This window comes from Polypterus senegalus, chromosome 14 (genome assembly GCF_016835505.1).
Source record: "Polypterus senegalus isolate Bchr_013 chromosome 14, ASM1683550v1, whole genome shotgun sequence".
Taxonomy (NCBI): Eukaryota; Metazoa; Chordata; class Cladistia; order Polypteriformes; family Polypteridae; genus Polypterus; species Polypterus senegalus.
In genome coordinates this window covers 78,175,766-78,191,835 of record NC_053167.1, presented here as the reverse complement: position 1 = coordinate 78,191,835, position 16,070 = coordinate 78,175,766, and the positions used below count along the sequence as shown (strand labels likewise).

At 36.7% G+C, this 16,070-nt stretch overlaps 1 protein-coding gene across 2 annotated transcripts in view; it reads left to right on the top strand.

Moving 5' to 3' along the window:
• The window catches only part of hmcn1 (hemicentin 1), a 280,760-nt gene that overhangs the window by 148,671 nt on the left and 116,019 nt on the right, over positions 1-16,070 (top strand). For both annotated transcript variants that reach the window (XM_039735773.1, XM_039735774.1), the window contains exons 23-24: positions 3,668-3,795; positions 15,564-15,815. In XM_039735773.1, coding sequence (XP_039591707.1) covers positions 3,668-3,795; positions 15,564-15,815 — 380 coding nt within the window. The remainder of the gene's footprint in view (positions 1-3,667; positions 3,796-15,563; positions 15,816-16,070) is intronic.

Sequence of the window (16,070 nt, the reverse complement as noted above, 5' to 3'; positions counted from 1 at the left end):
ATTCCCTTTGACTTTTCTTAACAACCTGGTGCTTTAGCAGTAGTGCTGCTGGGGAAACACTCACTTGCATGATTTGGTTACCTCTACTTTTTCAGCAATTCCCACTGGGAGGAATTCAGGCTAAAACTCTTAACTCAGAACTTTCTTTACACACATGTAATAATCAAAATTCAAGTTTAATATAAAATGTCTTTCTCAGAAGTTCCATTTTTCATTGAGCAAGCATCGTTTACAAATAAATTTAATATGAAAGGGTACAAAAGAATATTGCTAGCCCAGGGATCTTAGTTAAGAAGATCACTTTTGCAAAGTTTTTCATTTAAATTAATACCTTACTTATCTCTAGTCATGTAAGTGTAAATGATTAATCAATATCTTATAGGTGCGACTAAGTGGAGCTCGAGTTTCTCTTGTCATAGAAATACAATACAGTTTTACTAAAAACTGTAGCTCATTTAAAAAGTTTTTCTTTTAATGACTTGTGGCTGGATTTTTAAACTCCACTGGTCACATACCTCCCGCAGCTAATGACCAAGATCAGCTAAACCAGCAAAGATTTTATTTATCCCTGCCTGAGCTGCATCTTAATGGACCAGCATCTCCTCTCACAATCCCATTTCAAAGTAGAGGCTACAGGGTTAGGCTTTTAATTTAACTGTTTAAATTTTGAGTGTCTGTGTCAGATAGGCCTCCACTTTTCATTTTAGCATAAAAAATAAGACACAAATCTAGTTTTACTTCCATGGGAATGGAAGAAAGAACATCAAAACATCTGTGTAATTAAAATTTAAATACAATAGTACTGTGGAGGACTGCAGTCTTTGTATTAAGTTATAAAGGTTTGACCACAACAGTTTAAGCAAATGCCCCAGATAATATTTAAACATGTACATTTTGACTATCACTAGAATGTCAAAGATGGGTCTGTTTCTGTTGTTTTCAGCAGTTTATTAGGAGGGCAAATATTTCCCTTTGATTAAATATCCACAAATGGTCATTTGCTCAGTAACACATATCTCCTTTGATCAAACAACACAGATTAATGATTGTTATGCTTCTGTTTGATTTACATTTTTTTGTTTATTATTCCCTTTTCTTTAGATTCTATCTTTAGTCATTTCATTCTGTATTCATTTTTTGGATTAAGAATGAAGCATAATTTGGCCTAATTGCTAACTGACAATTATTTTTCAGGAACAACTGTTAAGTATAATGTAGTCTCTTGAAGAACTTAAAGGAAATAAAAGGCTAAGCACTACATTCTGTTGTGTTCTAGCATAAAGCTCTTTTTTTGCCAAGACCTCCTCATGTTTTTCAAAGTAGTTTTTTGATTAATTGTTTTTTTACTTTACTAGGAGTTTATTTTTGATTAAATGATTAAATGGCTTTTAATAATTTTACAGTTTTCTGGTTAATTATTATTTGTTGTTTCTGTGCTGTTTTCTCATGGCTTGATGTGTTAAGATTTTAGTTGGTAATTATCTTTATAGTTTTAGATTGGATCCATTTGGTTTTGTTTTTATTTTTTACATTGATTCACACATCAGAGCTACAAAAATATAACAGTCGGAAGAAAGCGCGTTGCTACAACTGATTGGAGGAAAGTTTCATTTCAAAAGACTACCCGACGGAAGCCTTGATAAAAGCGTGGTTTTGTGCACATATATATATATATGTATATATATGTGGATGTACAGTATATGTATATATACTGTATATATGTGTGTATATGTATATATATGTTTATGTGTGTGTGTATATACAGTGGTGTGAAAAACTATTTGCCCTCTTCCTGATTTCTTATTCTTTTGCATGTTTGTCACACAAAATGTTTCTGATCATCAAACACATTTAACCATTAGTCAAATATAACACAAGTAAACACAAAATGCAGTTTTTAAATGATGGTTTTTATTATTTAGGGAGAAAAAAAAATTCAAACCTACATGGCTCTGTGTGAAAAAGTAATTGCCCCCTGAACCTAATAACTGGTTGGGCCACCCTTAGCAGCAATAACTGCAATCAAGCGTTTGCGATAACTTGCAATGAGTCTTTTACAGCGCTCTGGAGGAATTTTGGCCCACTCATCTTTGCAGAATTGTTGTAATTCAGCTTTATTTGAGGGTTTTCTAGTATGAACCGCCATTTTAAGGTCATGCCATAGCATCTCAATTGGATTCAGGTCAGGACTTTGACTAGGCCACTCCAAAGTCTTCATTTTGTTTTTCTTCAGCCATTCAGAGGTGGATTTGCTGGTGTGTTTTGGGTCATTGTCCTGTTGCAGCACCCAAGATCGCTTCAGCTTGAGTTGACGAACAAATGGCCGGACATTCTCCTTCAGGATTTTTTGGTAGACAGTAGAATTCATGGTTCCATCTATCACAGCAAGCCTTCCAGGTCCTGAAGCAGCAAAACAACCCCAGACCATCACACTACCACCACCATATTTTACTGTTGGTATGTTGTTCTTTTCTGAAATGCTGTGTTCCTTTTACGCCAGATGTAACGGGACATTTGCCTTCCAAAAGTTCAACTTTTGTCTCATCAGTCCACAAGGTATTTTCCCAAAAGTCTTGGCAATCATTGAGATGTTTCTTAGCAAAATTGAGACGAGCCCTAATGTTCTTTTTGCTTAACAGTGGTTTGCGTCTTGGAAATCTGCCATGCAGGCCATTTTTTCCCAGTCTCTTTCTTATGGTGGAGTCGTGAACACTGACCTTAATTGAGGCAAGTGAGGCCTGCAGTTATTTAGACGTTGTCCTGGGGTCTTTTGTGACCTCTCGGATGAGTCGTCTCTGCGCTCTTGGGGTAATTTTGGTCGGCCGGCCACTCCTGGGAAGGTTCACCACTGTTCCATGTTTTTGCCATTTGTGGATAATGGCTCTCGCTGTGGTTCGCTGGAGTCCCAAAGCTTTAGAAATGGCTTTATAGCTTTTAGCAGACTGATAGATCTCAATTACTTCTGTTCTCATTTGTTCCTGAATTTCTTTGGATCTTGACATGATGTCTAGCTTTTGAGGTGCTTTTGGTCTACTTCTCTGTGTCAGGCAGCTCCTATTTAAGTGATTTCTTGATTGAAACAGGTGTGGCAGTAATCAGGCCTGGGGGTGGCTACGGAAATTGAACTCAGGTGTGATACACCACAGTTAGGTTATTTTTAACAAGGGGCAATTACTTTTCACACAGGGCCATGTAGGTTTGGATTTTTTCTCCCTAAATAATAAAAACCATCATTTAAAAACTGCATTTTGTGTTTACTTATGTTATATTTGACTAATGGTTAAATATGTTTGATGATCAGAAACATTTTGTGTGACAAACATGCAAAAGAATAAGAAATCAGGAAGGGGGCAAATAGTTTTTCACACCACTGTATTATCTTTAAAATATAACATCTACCTATAAAGAAAAGTAAATAAGAGTTTTATTGACAATGTAATATGCCGTTATCTTTTAAGTTAGGTACAGTATTTTACTTGACCGCAGCACTGCTTATATTTTACTGTTTTTTGTTTTCACTTTTATCTTGTTGAAAATCTATTTTAAAAAATCAAGGCAGAGAATTTAATATGTATAAACAGTAAAGTTTTAGGCACCTTAATTTTCACAATAAATAGGAAAACATGACATGCACACTGAGTATGCTTATGTATATTTTTATTTATAGACATACGTTACTCTCATCAGGATCGATGAAGGTTATTGAAACAAGAGTGTCCGACAGTGGGTTATACTTATGTGTTGCAACAAATATTGCTGGCAATGTTACACAAGCAGTAAAACTCAGTGTCAATGGTAAGTTGTGTTTTCGATATAGTATATTTTAAATATCTAAAGACTAATTTTACATTAAACTACTATAACTTTTTAAATCTGAATAAAACTGAATAACAGCAATTCCTTTCAAGTGGTTTGAATTATTTCAAGAAAAAAATATTCAGTTCATTTTTATATGCATAAAAGTACTGTAGTATTGGCCATGCACCTTCCTCACACAGAATAGTTGTTTATTGTTGATATCAGGTGCATTGTAGAACTGGAAATTACTTTATGTGAGTGCTTAGTTATTTCATACATACTGTAGTTTGTAGTTATATTAATATTTTTATAAAGTAATGAATATAATTTGCGTAGTATGTCACCAAAATGTAAAGTGATATCTTTAGAAACTGAAATGCACATTATACTCATCACTCCCCTGCAGCCACACTGCCTCTCTCTGGTGAGTTGCTACAACTGAGCAGGTCCCCAGCTCCTCAGATAGAGTGGCTATCAGCCTCTCAGCGCCGTCTACTTGATTTGAGGACTTCATCCTGGCTTTCTGCCTTCTCCGTCTTTCATCTGCTCACTTGCACTGGATCTCTCCCTTGCTCATGGATTTTTTTTCTCTCTCCATCTTTCAATTTCCTTTTCTTCCGATCAGCCTTTTTCATTTTATTCTTTTTTTTTCTCGCTCTCTATATTTATACATGTATCCTGCACTCGGGCTTCTCTTTTAGAGCAGGGACGTGGCACTGCTGTGGTAATCAGCAATTCTCGGTGCCAATTAGCGTAATGGGAGATCCTGCACCTTTGCACCAAGTGTAGAGCTGTCTGCTCCTGCATTGTGAACGGGAACTGCTCTCACCATGCTACCATTCCCCCACTGGAAGATGCGAGTCTGGCCATTATTTATTTAAAGTTATGCCAACCAGCTGTGGACCTCACTTTACCACATGAAGCTGGAGAAAATAAATAATACACAATAAAATCATTGGAGTTAGCTCATGGCCATGAAAGAAGGTGGTGTAGAGAACGGAAGAGGGACACAGATAGAAAGCACTTAAGTTTAAACAGGAGGTGCTTCTCTGCTGCTAAAGTTAATTGGTCTATGTGGCTTCTGGTGAGTGTTGAGAAAAGGGAGGCAGAATGTGTTGCCTCTTTTATCAGGTGTGGGGTGAAGCAGAGGTGGTATTGTAAATGGGTAGGCAGTTGATGAGGCAGATGAGTATATGGAGTTGAATAGGATCCATAGAAAATCTGGGCAACAAGAGCATTGTAGGGCAGCCAAGAAAGGAGACAACAGATGGCAGGAGCCCAACAACAACACAACCCCAAACTCAAGTATGAGTCTGCATCAAATTGTAATGTTAGAATGTATTTTAATTGTTTTCATTCATGCAACATTATCTGATTGAACAAACACAAGTCATAGAAAAATATAAATTTGGTGGCTACCTCAATGGGCATCAACCGATATCTCTTAATATACTAGCTTATCCACAGTATTAAAGTTGTTCATTCTCTTCAACTTTTTACAGTATCCTCCTAGAATTTTAGTGTGAATAATACATTCTTGTTCATATAAAATAAGTGTTATGCATGTAAAGTAACTCCAGACACTATTTACATACAGTAAGAATTATACAAGGAGAGACTAAATCCTTATTAATATTACAAAGGAAATGTGAACGTCACTGACATGTATAAGTAAATGTATGATAATTTGTACATTGAATGTGAAGTTCTCTTAACTAGTAGTCATTTCTCATAGGAGACCTCATTTTGCCAAATAGTGATATTAAACAGTAGTAGAGCAGGGCAGTGTGTACTACCTTTACTGATGATTTACTATAGGTGGCACATTATACAAAAAGCTACAAAACATAACACATTTTCATCAATGTAGTCCACAAACCCTACAAGCTAGGTTTCTTATAAGGGTTCCTGTATTGTTCATAACAGTATTTAGTTGTAGTTTTTTTGCAAATATCACATTGTACTTTTTAATGTATATTATCAAAAAAAACCCTTTTGTAAATGTAAAAATTTCATGCATTCTCACATTCTTTATATCCTATTGAATTAAGTAATAAAGGGTAGAGAATGGTCTCATATGACGTCTCTGGAAGTAACAGAGATTTGTACTGGCAAGGAGTGAACAACTAGACTTACAAATGTGGCATCACAGAAGATGCTTCATTTCAGTAAGTGTTGTGTGTGTACCGGATACCCAAGGAGGCAAAACGGCAGGAGCACTAGCCTAGATGAGAGAGTTTTTGCTGATGTAGACACATGCAATGTGCTTTCAGGACCCTGGAGAGCAAGTGTTCTGGCAGACACCAGTGTTAACTGAAAGCAGTATTCACTGTTGAAGAGTCTACAAGATTTCCTGTCTGCAAGGAGGTAGCACAGATACAAGTCAACTGCTCATTCAAGGGTGAATCCAAAAAGGACTGATAGGAAGTCTCCACTCCTCTATGATCTACTAGGAGCCTGCCCCTTTCAACAGAATGAATGGCATGTCTAACCAAATAACTCAACACACATTAGGAGATATGAGAGGAAGTTCTAGCCTGGTGTCCCATTCTAAAAGTAGCACAGCGATACCCAGTCTTGGGCTGATGTAATAGTGAGAATTGGTTAAAAGCCATCTTGAGTCAGAGGTCTAATTGAGTATAGAGTTGGGCGATCATCTGAAGCAAGGGTCATTGATAGGAGGAAAATACCAGTGACATGTTAGACAGAAGGAGCAAGAGTGTGAGAGAAATGAATGCATTCATTGTTTTTGGTCATGTGCAAGATAAAGAAAGTGGGTCCAGTTTTTAAGAACCGAATCTGATCTGTACCCTCATCTATTAAACCACACCCAAACTCTGGTTTGCAAGTAAGATTTCATAGAAACCACAACCAGAATTAACCCAATTTATGAACTGCAACCCGAACCGAATCTGCAAATAGTCATGATTAGAAACAAGTATCAAACATTTGTGCATTGCTGTTGCATTTAGATATGAAGCAGAAGACATAATGTTTGCCACTTAGTTAATGATAATTGACCAATCCTCTAAACCCTGTATTAAGATGGTAAATGAAGTTTCTTACAAGTTCTGTGCATGCTACATGCTAAAAACTGGTATTTGTATTTTAAATGACTGAGTATTGTGCCTCGAAGAAATAGCACATGCATAATATGTAAAAAAAAATATTATTCTAACAAATTATTTATGCATACACATGACCATAAACAGATGCTTTTAAATTCAAACGTACAGAGACATTTCCAAAATATGGACCTCAATATGATACTTAACAGTTCTTGTTACAAGCCTGGGTGCTGCTGTAATGCATAACAGAAAAACCCTGGACAAATGCCACTTTGCAGCTTTTTTTATTGTTAAATACACTGCACAACTTGTATAGATTTCCCCGTTGCATCAATTGCTTTTTTCAGACAATACTGTGGTATAGCAGGTCCGCAGCTTAAGAAAAGGTGGCCGATTTGTTCGTTGGAGTAATTGGGGCAAGACACTACAGCATATTAGGGTGCAGTCTTTCTCAGTTGTTTCATCGGTTTCCTGAGTTGTGCCATTGAGACGCTCCACCTACGGATGCATAAAAGGAAGAGCCGGGACAAGAACTGGGGGGAAGAATATATAAAAGAAGAACAAAAGAAACTGGAAATTGGAAAGGAGAAAATCGAAAGGGGGAGAAGATGAAAAAAAATGAAACAAAAAGGAAAAACAAAAGAAAAAAGGAAGGAGAGAGAAGGCAGGAGGCAGAGAGAGCCAGTGCAGGTGAACGAGAGAGAAAGAGAGAAGCCAGGCAGCTGACTGGAAGTCCCTTGAGGAGCATATTGGCTGACTCCCAGGGACTGAAGGAGGTCACTTCGGCTGAACGACCTAGGAGCTGGAGTGACTAAAGTGCTGCTCGGTTGGAGTGACTTGCCACATAAAGTCGGAGCGAGGCAGCATGGCTGCAGGATAATTGGAAGGCTCAGGTGTCCTGCGGGGGAGCCGTGGACTGCAGGGACATGAGTCTGGCAGCAGGAGTTGGAGGCTTGGCGTAGTGCTCTGCCAGAGACACAAAAGGCACCTCCATGGCTGCAAGAGCCCGTATTGGGTGAGGGTAAAGATGCGTCTGTTTTTAAAGGAGTGCACCAGGACACAAGTTCCTATGGACAGCTTCCTGCACTGTTTTTTTTAACCTTGTTTTAAAGGATTACTTATTTCATTATTTCATTATCATTTAACCTCCACCTTCACCTTTTATTGGGATATTTATTTATTTATTTATTTATTGAGTTTTTAGAGCACTGCACTTTTGAACATTGTTTTGATTGTTTTTAATAAAAGCAATGGAGCAGTTTTGCACCTACCCCTTTGTTATGTGTGTTGTATCATCACCTGCTGGCTCATCCCTCAGGTACGTTGTTGGTGGTAGCAGGTTCAAGAGGCTCCCCAGAAGGACTCGGTAGCATGGACCCAGCTCACACCATCACAAATACTTATGACTTAGTTCCTTTCTAACAACACTTCAGTTTGAACTCTCAGGCGTCTACATTCCTCCTTGAAACCTCAACATGCATATTGAGTTTCCTTTGGATAATTATCAACTCTCAGCTCACTCAAGCAATTTCCTCAAAATGTAACACCAGTCCTTTCAATCTGTTTCATGGTCTTTCTGTGACTCAACGTCTCTTCCTATCCATCATTAGTGTGTATGAACTCCATCCTAGGTATCAATTTTATTTTTTATAACAACAAGTTTTATTTACAAAGTACCATTTTTTCTTGGGTTACAAAGATATCACTTGGTTGGTTATTAAAGAATTTTAGTTTTCCTTCAGTGAATGAAATGATTACTGACATCAGACAAGACAATGCACTACAAGTAATTGTCTAATATTTATTATTTTATCCTTATCTATCCCTGCTCTTCTAGTTCAGGTTATCCGGACAGCAATGGGCAACAGAAGGAACCAACTTTTCACTGTGTGGTAGCATGGGGACTGGTTTGGGATGCAATATGTCTTAATTATTTCCAGTAAAAAATGTATAATCTCTGCATTTTAACAGTGCTGATACATTGTTTATCAGAGTTATTACTGCTGAAGCGAAGTGTTAAAATAATTTTTGTGATGCAATGGTAGCGCAGCATTTACCGCTGCTACTTCACTGATAGTTTACTAGGTTCAAATCACTCTCAGTGTGGTCCATGTGGAGTTTCTGCCACCTTCAGTTTCCACATGGGTACTCTGGTTTGTAACTCCATCAAATTCCACAAACATGGCGCTGGAGAGTGGAGACATGTTGCATGTTGATATTGAAGACTTTGGTTAAACTTTTACAACCAGATGCTGTTACTGACACTAAACCTCACTATCAGGTTTTGGGACTGGCAGCAAGTTGGGCTGGTTTGCTCCCCACATGCAATTAAGTGTATATGTGGCAACATTGACCCTATAATTGACCCTGGCATGGGCAGAACTTTGTGATTTTTTGGCACTTTAAGTTTTTTATTTAATGAAAAAAAGATTCATGTGTAGTGTGCTAGTCAGTTCATCTCCCAATTATTTACTCTGTCAGAGTAAAAGCAGCTAAACTTTTTTTATTTTTGTGTTCTATAACAATGATACCTCAAAAGTATACTGGTCTTTTGGATGATCCTCTATATTGTCAGCACACATGTTAAGAAAGAACAAATGGAGCAAATTATTAGAAAAAGCTATTTCCTTTATTATTCTATATTTCCAGTTTTACATCTGATTTTGGGATATCTGTTGAAACATATTTTTATGTGAAACACAAATATGTAAAAAGTAGTTATACAGCTATTCTTTTTTGAAAGTTTAATGAAAATAGTGGAAATTGTGAATATGTAGACAATCTAATAGAAATGAGTTACATTACTGTATATAAAAAGGGGTTTTCTGATAGCAAATCAGTCAGTGGGTGCAGTGATGTCATCTTAAGCATATACTGGCAGAACATCAATCCTTAATATAAAAGTAAGACACGCCTATTCATTTCAATCATGAAAATGTTGAATGCCGGCCATTAATTGATTTCAAATGAGAATTGAGTTTAAGAAGAATGATACTTTTGGAATGTTGTTTTAACATCTGTGATTTTATATAAACCTGAAAAGGTTATCCAGTACATTTTTCACATACTACATGGAACATGTATCTTTTTTTAAATATTGATTTTCTTTGTAACTTGGGCTGCTTAGCTCGCTGACACTCTTTACGTTCTATTTATGGTAAGATGGTTCTGACACTGGCTATATTATCATGCCATAAGTGGGACTCACCTGGTTTGTTATGAATGTCCTACTCTAGCACACCTTAGCCCTAACATACACACGCATACACACCCACACACATACATACAATAATATTTCCATTATATATATACATACATATAAGGGCTGATCATGAGTGATGCCTGATCAGCCTATACATTCCTAGTACTCCACTTAAGGACTTGATGTCTTTGGCTTGAATAGACCAGAGGGTGTCCCTAATTGTCCAAAGGTGTCCCCTAGACATTGGTGTCTGACAGAACTTGGTTATTGCCACTTACTAATAATGTGTAACACCTTGCCACGCTGCTTACTACTGGAGATGTCTGTCCTAAGCCATTAACCCTGTGGAAAAGAAGTGACAATCTACCCATGACAGGTGCCCTGTTAAAAATAATATTGCTAGAATATAGAATATTTATGTATGAATAATATTTATGAATAATTATTAGTGAATAATAATTAAGTTTGGATGTAAATCCCCAAAGAATAGCACTCTAGGACAGTGTTTGTTTTTCCCATGTCTTTGCGACCAACTGAAACGTAGAGAGGGTCCTCTTTGGTGAATCGAACGCGATTGTCAGATTCTCTCTTTGTAAATTGAGCATGACCTTCACAGTAGGTGAGTGGGAGTCCTCCTAGATGAATTATGCAAGATTTTTGGGGATGTGAGGAGGCAAGTGATGCCTAACCAACTACCATTATAAACAGTTGCAACTTGTGACCAACAAGTGGTAGCCCATGACCCAGAAGTGGGTGTCATCTCAGTGTTTGAAAAGCACTGCCCTAGGAAACATCTGTGTGGGAGAACGAGAGTAGAGAGAAGGAGCTTGTAGTCTGAATGATGCATGGATGGAGTCTTCAATGTTCAGGTGGATGGATCATAAAATCATGTGCAAAACATTTTTTCTTGTCAGTGTTATAATGTGAGTTATACACTTAAATAAACTAAAAGAAAATGTATGTAAACTTAGACAAATACCCATAAGTATAAACCAAACAAAATCTCATGGTGTTGCTCACAGGGTGTAATGGTGCTGCCCTGTATACAGCATCTGTGTCTAAAGTTTCTGAGCTCAATTAGAGTTCATCATCACTTGTTTGAGCAACATTTGCAGCAATAAGTGGTCCACTGTGGCTTTCCAAGCAAAATATCTGCAGCCACAAAATATCAATTTTGTTTCTATTGGACACTAAACCTTCTTCAAAAGCAAACCTTCTTCAAATATTTTTATTGTATATTATGGTGTCAGTGGTTATGTTTTTGTCCTCTTGCATATTATATTTTGAGTATTGTTTTATTCATTTCTAGTATCTATGTATTATTTTTATTTTTGAATTAGTTTGATAATAACAATTGTCAAAATATGTTAATTGATTTTTTTTCCATTCTTTTATTCATGCCTCAAAGGGCCACATTTAGCTTTTTGGTGGTGTCAGTGGAACATCCGTTGTAAATAGAGTGCCGTTGCCATGTAGCACTTCAATTAAGAAATACATTTTAGTGCAGTTCATTTCTTTCAAGCTTGCTAAATGATAGGTTCAATTTCCGTATGAACTTTTGTTTCTTGACTTTGATTCTCTGCCCTTGTGCCCTGTTTGCTGGTTTTGACAATCTCTGCTCACTACGTTCCTGCCTGACATTAATTTCCTGATCGCAGCTTCTTCCTCATAATTTTTGGAGACTCAGGCTCATTACAGTTAATAAATTTTGTTATTTGCCCTGTCATCTTTACATAAAGTTTTAGGAGGATGGTCCACAGTGTTATTATTGCTGGAGATCTGTCCTCAGCCTAAATATTCCAGGCTAGCCAGATTCTCCAGAACAGATTTAGATTTTTATATTTCTTGTTTTCTTGTTTTGCTGTTTTGGGGATGAATTTAGATGAATTAAGAATTTGATAAACTTGATTGGTTATATTTGCCCAGAGGTGTTTTTTTAGGCACATCCTTTTGCTCGTGTTTTGCATATGTTTTGTTTTCTCTAGTATATTGTTATTAAATTTTAAAAAATTCAAAGTCCCTTGTTGGATCATTTTTGGATCAGAGGTTTTTATGGTTTCATGTCCTCTGTTTTGAGTATTACTTAAGAATTATTAAGGATTGTTTAGAGTAGTGGTTCCCAGCCTTTTCTATGTCCTACTCCCCTAGAAAATGTTTGATTTATATTCACTCCCCCTGCAAAAGTAACATCACATTTGATTATGAAAAAGTCAAATTTTTAAATCACAAATTGAACAGTACTTAACAGTAACAGTGCAAGTAACAGTACAGTGAACACATTAAACTCAAAAAATAAACTTTTAACTCAGTAGATAAAATTTAAATACAGTCAGTCAGTCAATGAAATTTAAATACAACTTGAGCAATTTGTCTTTATAAATCTCAATAAATATGTCCCCCGTGAAGCTTAGACTCTCGATTGACGATCCAGCGGTCAGGGTGTCCTGCAAAGCATCAACTGCCTTTTAGGAAATTGCAGATAATCAACAATTGAGGTGTTTTTGGGATTCGAGACCCCCATGAAGCAGTGGGTGCCAGAGTGCCACTAAACACAGCTGGCATGCATTGTCCCCCAATAACACCTGCACTGCAGTTCAAAAACAGATCTGCCGCACAGTTAAAATTGTTTCTCTATTGCCAGGACTGCCAGCAGGAGAGATGGGCTGAGTGTAAGCAGCTTGTGTTGCATCCATTTCAATCCCCCTTGTCCACCCTGGCAAAAAAGTCAATCAAACCTTGAAATCAGTGATGTTTCATGATCAGGGCTTGTACAGAAATCAATACCAGACATCACCTTCTATGCAGATCATTTCAAGGCCCAAATTACATGCTCATAAAAAGTTACTTGCCATTACCAATGCTCCTGCCCACAGCAAGGAACCTGTGAGAACACACATTTCTGTAGCTCATTCACAGGTGACAATTACATGTGTAATTCTTGATTCTTTTCATATCAAATTAGAGGAGCACTAACTAATAAATGACCTTTAAATGACGGCACACTGCAAGACATCAGTTGCACCACAATAAAGTTGGACAACGCACCTCACAAATCGTAACTCAGCCTTTTTCTTTGTCTCACCCCCTGAAATGCCATCCCAGGTTGGGAACCACTGGTTTGGAGTCTGGGCTTTCCCCAGTTTCTGTACTATAGGTTGTGGAAAGGCCCATCTAGGATACTAGACCTTAAAAAAGCCAAGGCGTGATTTGGGAGGTAAGGCATCATTTGGGCTTTTTCTGTGTTTGAAGCCTGCAGACAGGAAAGTCTGAGGCTCTGTTTGAGAGGTTTAGGCCTCATTTTGTATTCAGTACATTTTTGAGAAAGAACATCATAACAGTTTACTTTGCATATGCATTTCTCTTCCATGTGTATCCTTAATCAGTGTTAGTGGCCCAATTCACTGTTTGACATTGTGAGAAAGAGACTATTTTCTGTGACCCATCTAAATACTTGTAGCAGTTAAATTATACTTTCAGTGACATGCTTGGTCAGTCATGAAATGTCCAGAAGGTTACAATATAACATGTTGTAAATCTCGATAACAGACAAAACGTGTAAGATGTTTTCATTTAAACGTCTGTATCACAGCAATTATTCTCATTTATTCCCAAAAGCAATGTTTATTAGCTGCCCTCATAAACATGAAATTAACAATTTGATTGCAATCTGAATTGTCTGGGGAGGGTGAGTGGTGTTTGAGCTGGTGTTTGTGGATGATATAAGGGTTGTTAATGTACCTTTTATAAAAGATTTCAGTCTAGGTTTATGGTTTAGAGGTTTGCATTCTTATAGGATTATATTTTTAAAGCAAATGATTACTTATGTTTACAAATAATTATATAAAATATTCCAATTAATATATTTTGTTATGTTACATTGTGTTCGGTGGTGCCATTTGGCTTATTTGGGAGATTTGCAGGTTAAAAAGAATATTGAGGGCAGGCAATCATTTCCAGCAATTATTATAATCTAGCCCATTCTGTAAAAGACATGTTCATATGGTGTGTTGTAAAATACAGCAAATGATGCATAAAAATAACAAGTGACAACTTATTGTGCAATAAAAACCTGCTGTCTCTCTGGCTTTTCTGAAAAACCTGTATACTTGCTGGAGAGATCCTGTCCACATGGCCACTTACCAAGTACCACAATGCACATTTTCTCTCTCCCTCATAACCCTGGCTTCTTCATCCTGCCCCTAAGCTTTTGCCCTGACTCTAGCAGCATCTGCATTCCCACATCTCTTTGCCAAATATATATTTGACATACTCTTGTAAACATTTTGCGAATGAAGAAAGAGGATATTGTAACGCTTAAATTACTTCACACACAGCATTGTTTATTTGGTACATTCTATCTTATCTGAAGTTTATCTTTTACGTTTTTAAGTTATTTTGTCTTGTTAAACTCAAAGTGAAAACAATAGAAGTCTGAATTTTCTTTCTATTCCATAGTTGGACATCAATGAACAGATGGGGAATAAAAATAGATAATTAAGCAAGTTAGATGACAATGTATTAACTGTTGAAAGATGTGCATTTTCATCTATCCACTATTGAACCTATTTCCTCCAGTTCATGGTCAAAGGGACAGGAGCCTTTTGTGACAGAGCTGGAAGCAATTCAGGAGCCATACCTGGATGGTGCACCAGTCTGTCACAAGGCACACTCACTCAGACACACCTAAACCCATTCATATAGAGACAATTTAAAGTTTATGGGAGTAAAATTGGAATGCACAGAGTAAAACATATGCAGACATAAAAAGAATAAGTCCAGGTGATTTTTTGAACCAAGGACTCGGGACCAAGGAATTAGGCTTATATGTACGCACATTTGTAAAATTAATTATTTCTTAGGTTAAACTATTTTATTTTAAAGACATATTAAGAACTAACTCTAGCATTGCTTTACCCAAAAAAATATTTTGCAGACTTCTTAGTTTCCATGCTCATGCTTGCACACTGTGGGCAAGTAGGAGGTGTATATGAAACTTAGCTTGGTATTTATTACATTTTTGTTTATAGTAATTGACAGTGATACTACTTAATATTTGTTTATGATCTATTCTTAGGATATTAATGGATTATTAGTCATGTTATCTGACACATATCTCTATGTTTATTTTGAAATGGTATTAGTGGTAATTAATTTGTGTTTAAAACAACATGACTGTTTTATATATATGAAAAACAATATTTTCCTGTACTTTGAAACAAATCACTTGGCATTGAACAGTGTAGTACATGGAGGAGTAGATGAACAAAATGCGCCCTCATGTAAAACTTGTCTTTGCAAACTAATGGAAATTCCATGCATGCTTAACACTAATGGATTTTACATATCTCTGAATCTTACAGGAATGCATTCCTTGTTCTTTCCATGCATTCCAAGTTAGGATTAAAAGCTAAGTACTGATCTTAAAAATAACTCATTCTTTAGGAAAAAAATCTTGAAAATACATTAATAGAATGGTACCCTTTTTGAATATTTAGTTGCCCCAAAAATCCAAGCTGGACCCAGAGTGATCAAGGTTCTTGTTGGCCACAAAGTAGACATCCCCTGCATTGCACAGGGACTGCCTCCTCCAGTGATACGTTGGTTGAAGGATAAGAAAGAATTTGGTGTAACAGAAGATGGAATTCTGACAATTAAAGAAGTCACTTTGTCTGATGCCGGCTTCTATAAGTGTGTGGCCAGAAATGTGGCAGGACAGGATGAAGCAGAGATCCATCTGCTTGTTCAAGGTAGACTTTTTCTGTTACTTGCTGTTTTGTATCACTGTATTAATGACAATATCAACATGAAGATTCAATGGTTTCTTAACCTTCTAGTACTTTTTATTTTATAACTACTCTTCATTTAAAAGTAGAAAAAAACTATTTTAATAAATGAATAGCAAATAAAATTTCAACAATAAAAAAGCAATTACTGGACTTCACCATAAAAATGGTGAATCCCTATTACAGTGCCAATTGATTCTAACTTATGGTGTGTGATTT